Source organism: Dufourea novaeangliae, unplaced genomic scaffold (genome assembly GCF_001272555.1).
Source record: "Dufourea novaeangliae isolate 0120121106 unplaced genomic scaffold, ASM127255v1 scaffold187, whole genome shotgun sequence".
NCBI lineage: Eukaryota > Metazoa > Arthropoda > Insecta > Hymenoptera > Halictidae > Dufourea > Dufourea novaeangliae.
In genome coordinates, this window is record NW_015374075.1 from 1241252 (window position 1) to 1260097 (window position 18846).

Genomic DNA, 18846 nt, shown 5'->3' on the forward strand with positions numbered 1-18846 from the left:
TTTTTTCGTTTTATGTTATGCTAATAATGCTTATAACATATTCCCAAATATTTACAATGCTTCATAGACCAATTTAAGTATCAATGAAACTCTGAGAAAAGATATACAGTATACGTTATTCTTTTTGTCGTCAGTGTTTTAACACCGTGCCATTACATTTTTAAGTATTTAATGTATAAAATAAATACTGACGGTTTTAATTACTATGTTTTATAAATATTCGAATTAATACGTGCGTTAAGTACTTCACAAGTAATTAAAAGTCTTTTTAAATAGTTTTTTTTTCTTCTAAATACTAATCGTAGCGTAAGATATTTGCGTTAAAGGGGAACTTCAGTTTTTGTTTTGTACAGAAATACTTCGATTGGAATGTTGTTAAAGTATGTCGGCAGGATTATTCGGGACACCTGTGACTTCCCATATAGTAGCCGCGAGTCTCCTGGAATGTTCCAAAACGCACGAAGACGTTGCCAAGCCAAGGTGAACGCAATAGAGTTCGTAGATTCTGATTTTATTTGCGGATAACTTCGGAAAACACGTTTCCGCTAATTTTCTATAATATCATAAAACAAAGTGAGTAAAAACTTTTAATAGAAAAAGAAAAGAAAAACTGATAATGATACCAACCTATAGTAATCTCCGCAAAATATACCTGGCACTGGAAAATTTTTCATTATATGGTTCAAATAAACTTTACACTTCAATGGTGATCCCTAAAAAATATGCATATGATATGAATAGTGTAATATTATGTACTTGTTATTTCCAGATAGTGCTCGTCATTTACTCACTGAACTGTCCTCAAACCATAAGAAGTAGGCATAATTGAATGTTGTATCTTTCCACATGACCGATAAGTGTCCTTCTTCTAAATGCATTCTACTTTGTTTCACCATATTCCAAATCTGTACAAGTAATATTTCATTAAGTTGGCGTTGAATTTATCGTCGTCAGTTTCTTTGACTCTCAATAAATTACCTTTTTGGTTGTAAGAGTGAGAGTTTCGGGATTTGTGAAGTCTAATGTCGGCGCTGTCAGCCGATGAGTGGTTCTGTCTATGTATATGAAATGCACAAGGCCTGGAAACTCTTCTAAATATTTATTGATGGTTAGGGAAGTTCTCGTAAATTATATGTCATTAAGGAGGTATATTTTCATATGTATTTATTATAAAAAAAAATAAAAAAAAATTAACTTTACAAAATTGTGGAACTAAAAATAGTTTTAAGTGATTCTGAAAGGATATGATCCAAGGGTGAAGTTCTTCAATGCTTTCACTTTAAGAAAATCACTGAAATCGTTCAGTTTTTGACGAACAAGTCTACCTACAGTTGTAAGCACATCAATGCCGTGTTTTAAAAAGTTCTTGTCAAAACACGTTAGTCTGTATAATTCTTTCAAATTGTCTGTGAAGCCAGATGTATTGGATTCAATCTGAAGAATAGATTCTGGATCCCTAGATTTCAAGAGATCCATATATTTTTTCCTAACAAACTCCCACTTTACCTGCAACCTTCTCTGACACATATCTACATCGTTACTAACATTCGCCCTATTCTTCTTAATTCCATCTAATGCCTTCTTCATTGCCAAGTCAAAATTTTCAAATGCTGGCCTTAACTCGTCAATATCCCTTTGAAGTTGCAGACCATTGATGATATTTAAATAATAAAAACTATCATATAATCCAGATGATGTAGCAAGATTAGTAACTTCCACTATCATGACCAGATTAATACCATCGGCTAATTCGAAAATATGTACTGCATTAGCAGTGTAATCATGCTCAGACCCAAGCAGGATTAGATTGCTGCACAAGCCATCATCCATTAAAGAATATAAACCTTCATTGATGGAAGATTCTCTTGACCCTCCTACAATGAAGTATTATATGAATGTACAATATGAATCAAGTTAATAAAAACCTGACAAAGCAAAAGACCATACTAAATAAGTTTGTAATGTCTTCCGAAGTAGGATTTGAAAGCTTTGCTCCAAAAGTCAGTTGCTCCTCTTTGGAAGAACTATTGTCAGGCAAGAGAATATCATTACGGTCGTCATCATTACTGCTATTTAGCCCAGTTTCATAATCGCGTTTTCGTTTTTGACTGACTACCCAACACATGAGCATCATCATCAATATGTCAGAAGCATATAAGTCATGGGCATTTTTACTGGAATATAATGATAAAAACTTCTGTTCCACCAATATTAAAATGTGGACATTAGAAAATTCAGACTGAGTCTTTAATTTGTCACAAGCATCATGTAATACTTTTAATATTGATACTCCTAAATCAGTGTTTATTGATAATTGTTCTATTGCTTCTGTAAGCATACTTTGTTCACAATCTCTTAAATGCACCCATGCATCTAACAAGGAGGAAACTAAGCATACTTTTTGTCTGCTTATCTTCAATCTGAAATGATACTGCTACTGCATTACTATTTTAATTAAATAACTCCTATAAACTACCAGTACTGTCTGTATACTTACATTCCAACATCTGGTCCACAGACATGCCTAACAATTGCTACACATACGCCCAACATTCTTTTCATTAACTCTACATCTTCCAAAGAAATATAAATAAAAGTATATCCCATAAATTCATCGAACACCATGTTTGTACCATCATGGCATTTCATTGATGTATAAGAATTACCGAACTGAGAAGCCATTACATGCTGAGATGTAACAATAGGTGAAAACAATTGCATTATGACATTTGGATTAAGCCTTGAGTCTGTGTCATCTGAATTCTCCTGCGAAAGATATTAATTAATAAATGCACTTTTACTACAAGTTATGAATTATTATTAATATAAAAGATATTTCTCTACATTCTTAAAATTTTTCCAAATTTTTTAGAAAAACTTACCTTATTCTCCGAAATCAATCCTTGAGTCCTAGCTAGTTTCTGTATGTGATTAGCGAATTTTTTATTGCACTTCGTAAAAAGAACATCGTTGAGATGATCAAAAATTAAAATCCCCTTCATTTTTTAATCAGTTTAACAGTATGTTAGTTTGCAGTTGCTAGACACTACTGTCAATAAATGTCAATACATAAATATTTGTCTTCGCGCTGACCCGGCTCGCGGGATCACAATTCGTTCATTCTTGAATACCAGATTGCTCAATACGCACGATACAGACTTCTTGCCATTTCATTCACGGTTCGTGAACGACTATTTATAGCGGGATACGTGATACGTACACTCCGTATTGCTCCGTATACGTCTAAATTAGACGGTCTAACCAGATTTGCACACAAGACAAAATGTAGGCGACGAAGTTGATTACCTACCGTGCTTATCTACGGATTCATCGCTAGATGTCCCTTACTCGTAACCAGTTCATAGCGCATAATTCGAACACAAGGATCATGCAATGAAAGCTTACCACAGGTGGAAAACCAACGATTTGTTCAAACTATATAGTATTGACATTACACAATTACTAACTATGTATATATTTATGAAACTGTAACGTATTACTATTATGATTTGTGAATACAGTTTTAATATAAACAATTCCAGAAACTGTATACTCTATATTTTAACAGTTTCATTATTTAAAGTAGACAGTCGTTTAAGGTAGGCCCCCGTTTTTATTGCAAAACAAAAATTCGAGACATTTTTTAGAAAGCGCGGACAGACTGCAAAATCGAGAAATGTTTAAAATTATGATAGCCATCTGGTCGCGGAAACTAATTCCACAACTTTTACAAAAAGCGAGGGCAATTTTCAAATACGGGGATCAGCCCTAATAGCGAGGGCAACGTCAGCGCATCTGTGTACCGCGTACTTTATGGCGGAAGAGCGAACAGGCGGGAAAGAAGAGGGGATGAGGAATTACGGGAAATTAGTAAGGAATTTAAAGATCGGAAAACATAAATGGAATTACATTAATCGTTGATCAAACACAGTTGCGACGACATAGTTAACTCCGCATCTGTTCGCGACGAAACCGTTTAGTCCCGATCACGGATCACGAACAAATTGGCCAAATTAGCTTCGAAAGTAGTATCAGACAGCCAAGTACGGGTATGTATATCTACCGTACGTTTCTAAAGTCAACGCGTAAAGCAGCGTAAAGCGTACGTGACGCTCCTTTCCACCTACGTATGCGGGTAAAGAGACACGTGTGTACACGATCACGAGTCACGTACGTGACAGCAACGATGAGTGGGCGTGACGTGTACGTACACGCATCACACGCATTCCTCGAGCAATTTCTACACCGCGAGGCTCCTCGACGATCAGGCAAGCATCTTGAATGAAGATCTCGTCAGTCCACCTTCCATCTACACGTCATTTCATTCACTACTCCGTTGGACACTGTTGCAAATTAAGACACTTTTTACTCTGTTCAAATATAAATATGCAAACCGCAATGCAGTAAACAATCTAAACTGGAGATATACAAGTATCCGTAGTTTATATTGAACTTAATAAATATAATAAACGGAATAAACTTGTTTTGTAGTATAAACACCTAATTTTGTAGTTTTCTTCGAGAACACTTTAATCTTACATAAACAATGTAAACTGACATTTAATTTTGACAATTGTAGAATTAATTAGAGTTGGATCATTTAAAATGATTGAAGACTTATTCTACATATATTGAGTATCGAAGAAGTATTGGTATTTATCTTGACTTTAATTGCACGTATTGCCTCTATGAAGCAGTTGGTAATGGAGAGCAAGAAAATCTCGCGATCAGCGTTTCGCGGTCACGAGAACTGACGTGTTTTGCCGGTCGATCGTGGGGCAGGCCAGTTCTGGGGGACCCTCTGTAACAAGATAACAGGAAATGTAAAGAGCTTGTCGTTACCTCTTTATATATTCTATATTCCTGATCAAAAGATATGGTCAATAATAAGGTAAGCAAAAATCATAAGAAAGTTATTTATGCCAAGGAGATCTCCTGTCATATTCTACATTCCCAACGAGAAGACACGGGTTTCTACATGGTGAGCAGAAAGCATAAGATGTTCTCCCTATTCTAACAATATAAGAGGTAAACCTCCTAGTATGTTCTGTGTTCCTAATGAAAGGGGAGCGCTGCGGAGTGGCCGCTCCGCGCATCACTGCGCCCCACTATTCTTCACGCACTCGTAACCGCGTATATACGAATCATGTTCACCTTTCAGACTCTTCTGACCACAATTATGCTTACTTGCACTACTCAATGGGAATTAAGCAATTTATGTCCAGTGGCCAAGTCACGTACCTTTTGCAATTTTTTCTTTTCTAAAGTAATAAGTATAGTATCTTACTATTCATTTAATTTTTACGGTAGATTTTATTACGGTCAATAGTTTATTCAGTATCATTTAATGACGCAAGAAGGGCATACAATATGAAAATTGTTTACTACGTTGAAATGAATGCAATTGACATCAATTTCTTGGAATACATAGTGTTTGGTGCAAGATAGGTAGAGTGTATAGACGAAGTAAAGATCACTAAAGGGGGCCTGTGGCTTGAGCGTGCATAATGATTGAAGATGTTAGAAGCATGAATCATTTTTGAGTCAATTGAATTGTCTCGTTTCATTCAAGGATAACAAGTACAATGTACGACGTGTAGCATAGCTCCCGCCAATATACATACCCTGACTCTTTGTATTTCTGACATCCTGCTCCAGTGGAGTTCATTGGTACGTTTCCACGATGCTCCGTACTGTAGCACCCAATGCAACCGCATCCGAATGACCTAGAAATCCGCCTTTCTGCATCGTTGCAGATCTCGTCTGTGGTTGTAGCCTTCTCGGTGGTTATGTTGGCCGAGTGAACGGTCGATTCTAGTCGATCGACAGAAGTGTTTTGCGGTAGTAGCATTCCACTGTACTATCTTGTGAGCAACATTTTTGTATTTCGTAACAAGGTTCACCAGGAACGACTATGTATTCAAATTAAAACGAATTTAACGATCAATTTAATATCAATCATATTCTAATGATGCCTAGAAGAAATTGCCTATTATTTCATCATATAACCTTTTTTTAACGAGTTATTACAAAAGGCTGTTGAACATGATATACGTAGATAAAAAAATATATGCACCTTTTACGTATTTTCTATACACTTACTACGCGACGCCACACCAAGGTACACAAAGTCTCGCCAAACCACACGCACGACAAGCAAAATACCTACGTAAATATACCGCTGTAATCAATTACATTAACCATAACCGTTTCTATAGGTAAGACTGAAATAGTGTATATTTCTTTCTCTCTCGTAGGATTTTATAACATTGTGGTGGCTAATGGGCTCGTGTCTAAATAGATGGTCTAGAGTCTAGACTCTTATTAAAATCGCCGACGAGATCGTCGGTGTTACAATGTCTCTAGTATAATACAAGTCTATGATAATTAGTCTGAACCGTTTTGAGTACGTACAGTTGTGAGTTGCTGAGTGCCGAGTTCCAGCAAACGTACTCAGTATCACGTGATTACGTGTATCACTTTATCTCACTTGATCTTGTGTGTGCCGTTCGCTTTCTTTGTCACGAACGAATTTGATTGGAGGGTTTCTCGTGAGTTCCCAAGTATACATATTTAATCATATCCCATCCTATTCATATTGAATACTCTGTGCTACACTGTGCTATAATAATCTGCACCACGTGTTGTATATAAGTATTGTAACTCATATAACAGCGTTTAAACGAACTACTTGATCATTTAAAAGTAACAAATATGCCGGCTCGTAACATAATGAGATTATCACAGATGTATCCACCGATAACCGGCACACTTAATAACGCTCAGATGAAATCAAAGTCTACTTCGGATAGTTATGAAGTACGTCAACTATTGTACACAATGTATTAAACAAACACGCTGCTGCTATTTACTTTTAATACCTTGTGTCCAACTTTTACGACCATCCCTTGCAGAATTTATCGAAGTATGGATTCATTAAATCTATTAACACTGGCATGTACGCTATTCTACCCATGGGACTACGTGTCTTAAATAAATTAATCAATCTAGTTGATAATGAAATGGAAAGAGTAGGAGCTCAAAAGATTATGCTTCCAGCTTTAACCGCGACACAATTGTGGAAGCAAACAAATAGATTTGATAGTGCTAAAGACGAATTATTTGTACTGCAAGATAGACACAGTAAAAAATATATACTTAGCCCAGTGAGTAATAAATAATCATTCTTACATTCAATCTTATAACTAATGTATAGATTGTAGATGTTACTTTTTTTAGAATGGAGTGTGTATGCTTTTATTCTATTACATTTTGCAACATTCACATATATTGTAGATGCAATTGTATATAGACTCTGCTTATCCTGTTTTTGCATTATAGACACACGAAGAAACAATTTGTCATTTAATTTCATCTGAAGGAACTATGCCCTCAAAATTGTTACCTTTGAGATTGTATCAGATATCTAACAAGTGGAGGGATGAAATGAAACCACGTTGTGGATTCTTGAGGAGTAGAGAGTTTGTCATGAAAGATTTATATACATTTGATGCAACTTTGGACGATGCAAAGAAAACTTATGAATTAATATGTGAAGCTTATGATAATATATTTAAGACAATAGGGATAGCATATTTTAAATGTGAGAAGAGATGAAAATAGTAAAAAAAATGAAGTACTGTAGATGAATTCATTTACTCCATAATCTGTTAATGTTATTAATGGTTACAGCTATTGGTGATACTGGTTTAATTGGAGGTTTAATGTCCCATGAGTATCATTATACAAGCAATATCGGTGAAGATATTGTTTGTGTATGCTCAGCTTGCCAATATGCTATTAACAAAGCTGTATGTACAGAATCACATTGTCCTAAATGTAGAAGTACATTTCTTGAACGGCATACTGCCGAGGTAATAAAATACACAGATACATACGTTATCAATAATTTTTTCAATGAACATTTACTTTTTATTTAAGGTGGGCCACACATTTTTATTAGACAAAAAATACACAAAACCCATGAATGCATTCTATCATTCACGGAACACAATTGAGCCTTTGGTAATGGGGTGCTTTGGACTTGGCCTGAGTCGTATATTTACTGTTATGTCTGAAATATTATCAACTAAAGATGAACTTAGGTGGCCAAAAAATTTAGCACCCTATACCGTGTGCATTATACCACCAAAAGTAATATATTCTATTCAGGTTTTCCGAATTAATATAATCATCCAAAATACTTCAAATTGTATATTTTAAGATTAACAAAACATTCCAGTAAAAAATCAATTCTGGATATATCTATTCTATCTATACTTCTACAATACGAGAATTTTTTAAATATAATGTACGTAAATACTCGTACGTGTATAGTTTTTGCAATTTTTTTAACTGTATCTTATGCCCCTTCAAACAATATAATCTTCTTGTGCATTGTGCAGTGCTTTTGATGATTACATTAATTAGGTTACTTTGTATCATATTTGTTGCAATCATTAAATATATCATGACCTTTTAGACTGGTAGCAAAGAAGAAACTGCAACTCAATATGTAGACCAAATAGTAGAAACTTTAACTCACTTAAATATCGATACTGTACTCGATGATAGAACAGAATTAACTATTGGAAACCGTTTTAAACAGGCTTGCATTACTGGATATCCATACGTTATAATACTTGGTAAAACTGCTGTGAAATCACCACCAATGATTGAGATTCATAACATAAATGATTCGACACATTCTAACATAACTGTGGAAAGTGTACAGAATTATTTTGAAGTTAACAATGTTAAAATTTAATAAATTTTTTATTACTGTTTTGAGAGTGTAATAAATCCATTTAATACACAATTGAATAGAAAAAGTACATTTAGCTGATATCTAAGAAAGTAATTATCTGTATATACTTTTTTAATGGCATACTTTTTTTTAGGGATTTAAGGCTCCAGTTTAACTTTGACTTTGTGATACGCGTTGCAGAGAAGGCCTCGTAAATTCCAAATATTCCTGAAACTTTCTGGTTGCACATTGTAGGATGCATCCACAGCTTTTGCCCATATTTCCGTTTCCTTCCAGTCCTTGTTAACAGGAAGATCTATGTTCCACAATGTCCAACTCCAATGCCGACCTTCCTTGGCATTTACGTCTTCAGCGTATAAATTAGCTGTGTGCCAAGTTTTACCTTGATCATTTGTTACATCAACTCTAATGATTTTTCTACCACCCCCTGACCATGCATATCCTGTAAAAGAATTTTACTTGTTAAAAAATATGACGACGAATTGATACTAATAAGTAAAAACAAGTACAATACCTTTAACATTTATTTTTCCATCATTCACTTTGACTGTCTGTAATGGTTCTGGTGTACAGATTGCAGAAATTACAGGCATCTCTTGGATAGCAGGAGCCTTAGAGAAATCTACATTGTCCCAATCAGTGCTGGGAGAAAAACCCTTGTAATCACCTTGCTGCCATTGCGAATGACTCTCTTCTTTTGAGACAATTATTTTACCTATATATTTACGACCAAGGGAATTATACTTTGTATAATTATTGTTATAAACGTAATAATTGTTATTTTTTTACCAAGCCATTTTACATTTCTAGCACCCACAACACCAGGGACAATTACTCGAATAGGGAAACCATGGTCTCTTGGTAGTGGCTGTCCATTCATTTCATAAGCTAAAATTATGTCTGCTCTAGGATCCATAGCTTTACTTATGGGTATACTTGCACCATACGGTGTACCAGAAGGATCTAGATCGTATCCTTCAAACTTATTTCAATTATTTATACATTACTCTTAATTAATATACTGGTAATGGTGATTTATATAATAATACCTGGACATGATTGTAATCGTCTTCATTAATTTTTAAATCTTTCAGAACATCATACAGCCTTGCACCAGTCCATGTGGCATTACCAACTGCACCTACACCCCAACTGAGTCCTTTTAAGTGTTTCTCCTACAGAAATTATTGTAATTTGAGTAACTATGGTATAGAGTAACAAAAAAATGGTTTTCAATAGGTTTCCTTTAATAAATATGACTAGTTGGATGTATTTATTGAAAAGACACCTCTACCAGTGCTTCCTATTATAATTTACCTGTGCCATTTCAGATCTTCTATTCCCACCACACATTACAGCACTTCTTATTGTATACTTTGGATACTTTTTTATATCCTCAAAATTAAGAGACCTTTGTGTTGTTTCCTCCACAGCCAATTCTAAAGTGTAAGTTTTCATGTCTACCTTAGGAACAGGAAGATGATTTCTTACATAGAATAATTCTCTAAAGGAAAGTAACATTTTATGAATTATTTGATAGGTAAAGCTTTAAAAAGTAATTTTTTAGTTATATATGTTTACGTTGGTGTAATGAAGCTTTCAACTAATAATGAAGGAGATGGCTCAGCACAAAAGGGTTTACTGCCATTAACTTTTAGAGCTTTGTGCCTTTGTGGATCTTCGGCATATGGGTCATCTTGATCAGCTTTATATAAAAGTGCATCTGACTTAGAAATATTTCCAATTCTCATTGATTCAAGCAATTCATATATTTCTAATGTATTATGATTAGCAAAGATTTTCCAGAATGGCTCAATAGAACTGCCAGCTGCCATTGTTATTTTTGAAGAACCGCCAGGATGCTTTTGTATAAAATCTGTTATATCATACACGCCTTCTTTAAATGTTACCCATATGTGGCTCTCCATATTATCATGTTTGCCTACTTCTTCTAAAGTGTATGTATTCAAGTCTGTCCTGAATTCCCCGCATTGTACATTTTTCTTACTCAATGCTTGGACTTTTTTATGAAATGTATGATAATAATAAGACAGGCCTAAAAGGGATGTGGCAACAGTAATGTACGCAGTATATTTAGTGTAAGGATTGTCTTTAGATGTACTCTTTTTTCTGTTTTCTTCATTTTGAGAGGAGTACCGCTTACATGATTTAATGTAATACTGAACAGAAATCCTTGACGTCCGCATTAGAGATCTGAAATAAATTGTATTTCGTGACATTCTAAAAAAATATTAATTTTAAACAGTATATACTTGTTCCTGAAGTGATAGAAAATCGTTGAGTGCAGAATCATGGCGTCAAATTCTCAAATTTGGTGCAAGAATGAAAACAAAATGTAGGTAGTACCAGCAATAAAAACACACATGCTTAAATAAATAGATTTAGACGAAGCGCATACGTTCGTCGTTCGTGTGATACACTAACGTTAACTTAAGAAGTTGTACGTAACAATTCATGTAAGTAAACACCCTTATCTTTTTTTTGTACAGTGTGTTTGCGTACTGACATACAATAAGTGATAGTGTATTGGTTATTTGGTTGATGATTGCTTCCTGTCATTCTCGTGCAATCGTGTTTTCGTAGTTCTTAGCATTATTATTTTTCTTTTCTCTACTACCCGTAGACTTTTTGATAAAATATTCAATGAATTAGACAACGAATAAAAATACATTGAAATATACATAAAACCGTTCTTTACACAAATACAGATATCCCTTATACCTATGACATCAAAGAATTACTTACTTTTCTAGTAAGTAAATATTAAGTACTTTCTTCTGATATTTATGTCGTCATTTTTTATAGTAACATTAAATCCTTTTTGTGCAATTCTCTCAAATAATTAAGTACTATTCTTTTTCCAAATAATTTGAACTTCAGCTTAAAGGTTATATTGCAAAATCTGAATTATAATTTTGAAATAAAAGTTCGAAAAAAAACTCAAGAGTATTGTTTAAGTATCATTTGACTTCTCATTAATAGTATTTTGAGGTCTTTTTTGTGTGTATAACGTAAGTTACTGAAATATAAACACTAATACTTCCAAAATATTATGATTTTTGTTTTATAAAGAAATATATTTGTAGGTGAAATGATATAAAGCATATAAATCCATAATGGCTATGGCTATGAGAAAACGGAGTGGTTCAGGCTCCAAACGTCAACATAAGGGGAAGCTTGTACCAATTTATGAGAGCTTCTTCAAAGGAGAAGATTTGACATTAGCTCATCCAAATTTTTGGAATGAATTGTTCCTAATTAAACCTATGGTCAGTAGTTTCCCACATCATTTTTATTCTACATTAAATTTCATTAGTATTATACAAAAATGATCAATAAAGGACAAGAATTTTACAAGCTTGTAATAGAAGATTAGTACAATACAAATGAATTTTGGAAATTCTCCAAGTTGTCCATCAATGTTTCTCATTACCGAGCTTGCTTCATCTATCATGAAAAAAATACCTTTTGAGTAGTTGAATAGCAGTGAAATTAAATTTGCATTAGTCAGTGCATTAGAGACTGTACTTAAAGTATACCTTTCTCTGTTTCTTTCTTGCATAGTCTCCTTGATATTTTTCCTCAGTAATATAAGAACTTAAATATTCACAGTCCTTTTTAATATTTGTGTCAGATTGTTTTTTATTACAAGTCTCTGTTTCTGTACATAAGTTCTTTGCTTTTTGTTTAAGTTTATCGTCTTTAGCTAAATGAATCATGTATATAAAATTAAATTCCCTATTGCTTATCAAATTTGAAAAACATTGTACGATATACATACCCTTAGGTTGTACAAAGTCTTCACATTCAAGCTCATTGCGAAGACTACCTGGCATAAATTTACATTTAAAATTAAACCATGCTTCACTTGTCTGAACTTTATATTTCAAACATTTTAACTGATATATACACACTCTTCCATAATATTTTGTAACTTCCCATGTAGGCAATGACTGTAAGAATATACATGTATCATCAAGTATGAATGTCATTTTTGTAAAACATTTTTGTGAGAATGATGAACTTACCTGTATTATTTTACTAACAAATTTACCAATCATGATGGCATACAGTTTGTATTCTATTGATATATAGCTTTTAATAATTGAAACCATGAGTCAGAAGTAGCATTTTTTACTGCAAAACAATTTTTTAGTTAGCCAAATAAAAATGAGAAACTTCAGTACATGAAAAATTTCTTGTTGACAAGAAAAGAAAAAACTGTCAAAGGAAAAACAGATGAATTGCTATCATATACTTGGTGATTACCGAATTCGCGATCTATTTCGAAAGCAGAGAAATATATTTGTTTTAATATGTTCAGGTTCCACATATTGAGAGTGAAATTTTACACATGACAGCGGAACAATTAAATGCAAGCAGAGAAAATTTAAATGCCTTGGTCTGTCATTGTGTGGACACATTGGTCGATGAACATCCTTTCAGAGTTGTGTATGCTTTGCAAACGTTAGCAGCTGTTATACAGTCTATGTATAAGAAAGCTAGTCAAGGGGATTGTGGATTTAACTTAATCGATATTCTAGTGGGATTCGATTCTGCTGAACAAAGGATGACAACGTTAATGCAACATTGTAATAGCTTTTTAACAGGTATATTTCACGGCATATAATTGTCCATAATTAATCCATATTCATTAAGAAATCAAAGATTCAAATAAACATTTTCTACTGTTTTTCCAAAAACGAATTGATTATTAAAATTTTCCATAATTCCAGGTGAATACCCTGATAGCTTAAAAGCTTTATGCTTGAAATTATTGTTAATTATTGTAACTGGCATGGACAATGTTAGTCAGAACACTTTGTTGGAATATGTTATGCTTAATAGTGTTTTTGAATCTCTGGTTCAAGTAGGTGTTATATTGGTATAAGTATTTAAAAAAAAACGTTCAACAACATTGATTAAAATTAAGCATTAAAATTAATACTTTACGATTTTTCATACAGTTGCTGAGAGACACAACAGCTAGAAGTCGTCATGGCCATGACGCGGTGTTGCTCTTAACACTTCTAGTCAATTATAGAAAGCATGAAAGAGCAAATCCTTATATTGTTAAATTGTCAATTTTAGATGATGAACTAGCTCTAAATGGATATGGCCAAGTAATATCAAGTTCACTGATGGATTTTTGCAGACAATTCGCTCAGCAAAGAGCAGGTATAAAGTATTTACAATTGACGTATTAAAATGTTTATAACATGTGAAATAATAAAACATGTGTATATTACAGAAATACAAGCATCTTGGCTGTCTTCCTTGACTAGTATAGTAGGCAGCATGTTCGTTGGAGAAGAGGAAGCAAAAACGCAACAAGTTCGTGCAAATAACGCATTGTTATTAGCGCTTTATGAAGCTACACACTTGAATCGTAATTTCGTAACAACCTTGGCTTATACTCAAAGCGATACAAGTGCACCACCATCTCCGAATAATACGTTAGGACCAAATGCGGTAGCTCCTGGGGCACAGCTACCGGATGTGATGGCTCAGCCATTTAATTTGTTGGCCACATTTTTACAGTATTGGTAAGAAAACTAGATAGTCTTAAAATTTTGTGAAGCATTACGCATTTAAATTTATTATATTTCTTATGGTACAATGTTTTCGTGATTTCAGTTCAATAGTTATGCAGGTGATCAGAACGGAGGCAATAATGAATAATGTCAAATTGTGCTTCCTCATATTAAGTTGTATTGCGGAGGATCAATATGCAAACAGTTTGATGCACGATGCAAACTTGGCTTTTAGAGTACAACTTCATAGGGTACCAATGCATCACAGAAAAATACCAGATAAAGTAGCACCCGCGCAACCATTGGCTGCCACATTACTTGGTACAGTTATTATTATAAAATTATTATAATTAAGAACAATTACTTAAAATTAAATAAGTACGTTTATTATATAATTATAGATTTACTCGTTGAATTTATTACATCGCACATGATGAAAAAATTCCCGCTTGAACTTTATCATCAATGCATCGGTGTTTTACAAAGGCTGCTCTGTTACCAAAAGAGATGTAGAGTTAGACTTGGTTATCAATGGAGAGACCTATGGACAGCATTGATTAATCTCCTGAAGTTTTTAACCACCCATGAAAGTCATCTCATTAAGAAAATGAACATATTTCCATTAGCCATCCAGGTAAATTAATGTAACACAAATGCTCGAATATATGTTAAGGAAATTTATCTAATTTTATAGGTGGTGAATATTTTAAATTTGTTTATTACTTATGGAGACACATTTCTATCTTCCCCAAGTAGCTATGATGAATTATTTTACGAGATAATACGAATGAGGCTTATTTTTACTAATTTAAATGCAATGGGTAAGTATGCAACAGATAAAGTTAGTATGTTTGAAATGTCTTCTAGCGTATAATAATGGAAATACGATTTATACATTTAAGCACTCCGATATTCGACGAGCGAATCTTATGAATATAAAGAGCATGCATTAAAATTGACAAATTGTTTGGTAAATATGAGAGACATAGTGAACCATTTCCCACCAAAAATAGCAGCATGGCTGGCCAGCGAAAGTTTGTCGACTCCGACGGAACAACAAATATTAGCGATCATAATACAGAATTATGATAGCCTCACCTTGAAATTACAAGATAACTTGGATCAGTATGAGAGGTACTCTGAGAAGCCTGATCACGTTGCATTTTTTGAAGAAATGGTAATGTTCCATTAAACATATGGAGGTTGATTATTGAGATGATGGTTACATGGTACTCATATTGCTTGCAGGTTACTGGAGTCGTAATGGACACGAGAGGCTCGATAGATTTGAGTACTTTGGATACGCAGGCTATATTACAAGAACTATCGAATATTTCGTAACACAGATTATATACATGAGAATACAAATTGGAGCCTGTGCATTACTTCGTTGTCATGATGTGTTATAATGTATTTTTTTTAATACAATCGGCTTTACATGTATTTCTTTAATGTTGCAAGGAATGTAGTTTATGGAGAACCGAAGTATCACGATGTAGTGTGTTTTGTCATTGCGCTATATTTCTATAAATTGTGTATACAAGGTTCAGAGTCATTAAAATTTAATGAGTAAGGAATTGGTATTTATTTTATAAAAACGGACAATTAAATCGCATGTTTCTATTCAATAATTAAAAAATATAGAAAATAGAATTCTATTAAATAATATTATCAATATTCCTCTCATACGTACTATTACACGTACTTTTTCAAGTGTTCCTTTGTTAGAATTGCAACACCTGCCTTAGATTGATTCTTCCTCTGCAGTTGAATGCTAATAAAATCCCCAATTTTTATTATTTCATTGAGGTTTACTCCAGTCTCTAAACCTTGTCCATGCAGAAGGTACAGCAAGTCTTCAGTGGCAATATTTCCAGAAGCACCAGCTGCATATGGACAACCTCCCAGTCCACCAACTGATGAATCAAACACCCTTATACCACATTCAAGACTAGTATAAATGTTCACCAAAGCTTGTCCATAAGTATCGTGACAGTGAAGACTAAATTTACTCATATCAGTTGATACATGCTTTAATTCGTGTAATACATCCTTTATTTTGTTAGGAGATCCTACACCAATAGTATCTCCTAAAGAAATTTCATAGCATCCATGTTGTAACATGAATTCTGATAGATTAGCTACCACTGTGGGTTTGACTCCACCCTCGTAAGGACAGCCAGCAATGCAGGACACATAGCCTCTGACTTTAACATCATGTTTCTTAGTTTCTTCTACAATTGCTTTAATCTTCTTCATACTATCAGCAATAGAACAGTTAATATTCTTCTTTGAAAAAGCCTCAGATGCAGCACCAAAAACAGCTATCTCCTTTACACCTACTTTCAAAGCACTTTCTAAGCCTTTCAAGTTGGGCACCAATACAGGATATGAAACATTAGGTTTTTTCTTGATCATTCGAAAAACATCAGCATTGTCTGCCATTTGTGGAACCCATTTTGGAGACACAAAACTTGTTACTTCTATATTCTTTAATCCAGTTTCCGATAATTTATTAATAAATTCTACTTTAATCTCAGTTGACACGATTTTTTTCTCATTCTGTAGTCCATCTCTGGCTCCAACTTCAACTACCTTTACAAAATCACTGAATGTCCTTAAATATTTAACAGAAACACTATGTAGATGTTTCAAACAAAAGATTTTATACATTTTTAGTCTTAGAAAGTGGGAATTTATTTTTTATTGAAATGATACAATATAAAAAATAAATATTATGCTGTATTCTTGAAATTATATATATAGCAAATACAAGTCTGTGTATAAAAATAAAACATTGATAATTAAAGTATTATGTATGCAATGGTCACTGTATGACTCCATACAAAGAACTACTCATTTGCAAGAGATAATGAATAAGTCCATGATAAAATATTATAGTAAACAAGAAGTATGTTCGCAATAATCATCTGATATTACATAAATGTATATTGATATGGAGCGTGAAAATCCACTGAAATGTTATTGAAAATTATTTAAATTCCTTTCCAAACCAAATCAAATAAATATCGTAATTAAGTGTATGTACTCCCAAACAATATTATTCTTAATTTTAAATCACCAAAAGTTAAAAAAATATTGTATTACCAAATTTAGAAAAGTATACTAAATATTAGAAAAGTTTATTTATACATTGTCGATTTAGAGGGATTCCACAAATAAAAGTAAACCATCAAAAAACATTTTTAGTAGGAGCCCCTTATCCTCCGTCACTTTTTCTCCTAATAGAATCTAGTAGAAGCACCGACTAGGTATAGAATAGACCTATCATCCAATGCTTTTTTCTGTCCCACGTTCATAGGGTACGTAACACTGTTACCATTTTAGTGTCAATACCTGACGTTACCGATAAAGCATGAATTTTGAGTATTACTAGCACAAATGAAGTGTTATACATTCCATTCATATTGCGTGTATCTACATGATTTCACGGGAATAAAAAGGGATAAATACGACAATCATGAAACATGAAACGGAAAATTATATATTTTTTCACTTAACTACAAGACAATTTATTCTAAATGCATCGTTAATGGACATTTTATTAATGTTACTTTTTACATGTTCTTGTTTTATTCGTTTTTATATCTTGCCTTACATTTGTATATTTGTAACAGATAAATTCAGAATAGATGTAGTTTCATAAATAGTTTATCAAATCTACCTTTTGGCCGGCGGCTTACAATTTCCCTTGCGGGAATGCCTTGCCTTACCGTAATGAGCAATCTCGTGCCGCTGGATTCCGGGAATCGGGTGACGTCACGGCGTGCAAGCGAGAGCGGTAGAGTGAGCCGCGGTATCGGTGCTCTCCGTTGGTGCGACGCGTGCCGAGGAATTTCAGTGGTCTATGGGGGGAGGTGTGCGAGCGAGAGAGTACAGTAGAGCGTGCCGCGGTATCGGTGCTCTCCGTCGGTCCAACGCGCTAGTGAGGTTGCGTCACACAGTTTATTGACCTAGCCGTGTACGCCGTGTACCAAGGCCGTACCTGGTGTTTGGGTCGTTCATGGAGGAAGGTCGTTCAAGCCGGCAAAAACAATTCAACTCGAACAAACGTAACACAGAAACTAGCTGTTGCGTAATAACCTACGTACGCCAATACATAACGGCGTTAGCTTCCTCACTTTCTCGTGAGCCGTCGCGGAGGGTGGGCGTGCGTCTCATACTCGTCCTTTCTCTTGTTACTAACCCATTGTTTGTTGTAGGCATTCGACAACCACCGTATAAAGGAACCTGTTATTTACTGTGCATATTATTAATCTCTTTACTGTGTATATTGTTGTGTCCCCTCTCTTGTTACTAATCCCTTGTATGTTACAGATGTTCGAGAACCATTGGCTTCGATATTTATCTTATTATGTACTGTGATTTATTGACTATGATTTATCTACTGTGCATATTATTAATTTATTTATTGTGCATATTGTTGTGTCCCCTCTCTTGTTACTAATCCCTTGTATGTTACAGATGTTCGAGAACCATTGGCTTCGATATTTATCTTCTTAT

General features: G+C 34.0%; 5 protein-coding genes and 1 long non-coding RNA gene across 7 annotated transcripts; 2 read left to right on the forward strand and 4 right to left on the reverse strand.

The window, feature by feature from the left end:
- Positions 1 to 135: 135 nt before the first annotated feature.
- LOC107190605 (Hermansky-Pudlak syndrome 1 protein homolog) lies at positions 136 to 3082 on the reverse strand. Its single transcript, XM_015579433.1, has 8 exons — positions 2883 to 3082; positions 2498 to 2763; positions 1948 to 2420; positions 1247 to 1874; positions 979 to 1123; positions 792 to 905; positions 628 to 713; positions 136 to 553 (listed from the first exon to the last, which is right to left on the reverse strand). The coding sequence occupies exons 1-8, from the start codon at positions 3000 to 3002 to the stop codon at positions 376 to 378; spliced, it is 2010 nt and encodes a 669-aa protein (XP_015434919.1). The 5' UTR covers positions 3003 to 3082; the 3' UTR covers positions 136 to 375.
- Positions 3083 to 4680: 1598 nt separating this feature from the next.
- LOC107190608 lies at positions 4681 to 6272 on the reverse strand. 2 transcript variants are annotated; one of them, XR_001516260.1, is made up of 3 exons: positions 6077 to 6272; positions 5625 to 5912; positions 4681 to 4801 (listed from the first exon to the last, which is right to left on the reverse strand). It is a non-coding gene; the product is annotated as an uncharacterized LOC107190608 (long non-coding RNA). The 2 variants fall into 2 exon arrangements; XR_001516261.1 differs by having other exon boundaries at positions 5625 to 5975.
- Positions 6273 to 6356: 84 nt separating this feature from the next.
- LOC107190509 (probable proline--tRNA ligase, mitochondrial) lies at positions 6357 to 8767 on the forward strand. The gene is made up of 7 exons (XM_015579319.1): positions 6357 to 6365; positions 6676 to 6819; positions 6915 to 7166; positions 7342 to 7603; positions 7693 to 7874; positions 7942 to 8154; positions 8483 to 8767. The coding sequence occupies exons 1-7, from the start codon at positions 6357 to 6359 to the stop codon at positions 8765 to 8767; spliced, it is 1347 nt and encodes a 448-aa protein (XP_015434805.1).
- Positions 8768 to 8904: 137 nt separating this feature from the next.
- LOC107190511 (probable sulfite oxidase, mitochondrial) lies at positions 8905 to 11188 on the reverse strand. Its single transcript, XM_015579320.1, has 7 exons — positions 11041 to 11188; positions 10349 to 10981; positions 10085 to 10271; positions 9817 to 9942; positions 9557 to 9749; positions 9282 to 9482; positions 8905 to 9209 (listed from the first exon to the last, which is right to left on the reverse strand). Exons 1-7 carry the CDS (start codon positions 11079 to 11081, stop codon positions 8905 to 8907), a joined length of 1686 nt encoding a protein of 561 aa, XP_015434806.1. The 5' UTR covers positions 11082 to 11188.
- A 716-nt stretch (positions 11189 to 11904) lies between these two features.
- LOC107190609 (UPF0668 protein C10orf76 homolog) lies at positions 11905 to 15953 on the forward strand. The gene is made up of 10 exons (XM_015579442.1): positions 11905 to 12057; positions 13113 to 13398; positions 13525 to 13658; positions 13756 to 13966; positions 14040 to 14334; positions 14426 to 14643; positions 14724 to 14956; positions 15017 to 15143; positions 15225 to 15499; positions 15571 to 15953. The coding sequence occupies exons 1-10, from the start codon at positions 11905 to 11907 to the stop codon at positions 15661 to 15663; spliced, it is 2025 nt and encodes a 674-aa protein (XP_015434928.1). The 3' UTR covers positions 15664 to 15953.
- Positions 15954 to 15969: 16 nt separating this feature from the next.
- Positions 15970 to 16995, reverse strand: LOC107190610 (hydroxymethylglutaryl-CoA lyase, mitochondrial). Its single transcript, XM_015579444.1, has one exon. It carries the CDS (start codon positions 16993 to 16995, stop codon positions 16018 to 16020), a length of 978 nt encoding a protein of 325 aa, XP_015434930.1. The 3' UTR covers positions 15970 to 16017.
- Between the last annotated feature and the right edge of the window lie 1851 nt (positions 16996 to 18846).

Excerpts from the sequence above, each read along its gene's own strand:
- LOC107190610 (XM_015579444.1), bottom strand. The coding sequence starts at position 16,995 with ATGTATAAAATCTTTTGTTTGAAACATCTACATAGTGTTTCTGTTAAA.
- LOC107190509 (XM_015579319.1), top strand. Across the intron at positions 7,604-7,692 it reads AGGGATAGCATATTTTAAAT|CTATTGGTGATACTGGTTTA; the intron begins GTGAGAAGAGAT and ends TAATGGTTACAG. Across the intron at positions 8,155-8,482 it reads TGTGCATTATACCACCAAAA|ACTGGTAGCAAAGAAGAAAC; the intron begins GTAATATATTCT and ends ATGACCTTTTAG.
- LOC107190609 (XM_015579442.1), top strand. The coding sequence starts at position 11,905 with ATGGCTATGGCTATGAGAAAACGGAGTGGTTCAGGCTCCAAACGTCAA. Across the intron at positions 13,399-13,524 it reads TTGTAATAGCTTTTTAACAG|GTGAATACCCTGATAGCTTA; the intron begins GTATATTTCACG and ends CCATAATTCCAG. Across the intron at positions 13,967-14,039 it reads ATTCGCTCAGCAAAGAGCAG|AAATACAAGCATCTTGGCTG; the intron begins GTATAAAGTATT and ends TGTATATTACAG.
- LOC107190511 (XM_015579320.1), bottom strand. The coding sequence starts at position 11,081 with ATGATTCTGCACTCAACGATTTTCTATCACTTCAGGAACAA. Across the intron at positions 9,483-9,556 it reads TAGAAATGTAAAATGGCTTG|GTAAAATAATTGTCTCAAAA; the intron begins GTAAAAAAATAA and ends GTAAATATATAG. Across the intron at positions 9,210-9,281 it reads TGGAAAAATAAATGTTAAAG|GATATGCATGGTCAGGGGGT; the intron begins GTATTGTACTTG and ends ATTCTTTTACAG.
- LOC107190605 (XM_015579433.1), bottom strand. The coding sequence starts at position 3,002 with ATGAAGGGGATTTTAATTTTTGATCATCTCAACGATGTTCTTTTTACG. Across the intron at positions 2,764-2,882 it reads GATTGATTTCGGAGAATAAG|AATTCAGATGACACAGACTC; the intron begins GTAAGTTTTTCT and ends CTTTCGCAGGAG. Across the intron at positions 1,875-1,947 it reads AGACATTACAAACTTATTTA|GAGGGTCAAGAGAATCTTCC; the intron begins GTATGGTCTTTT and ends ACTTCATTGTAG.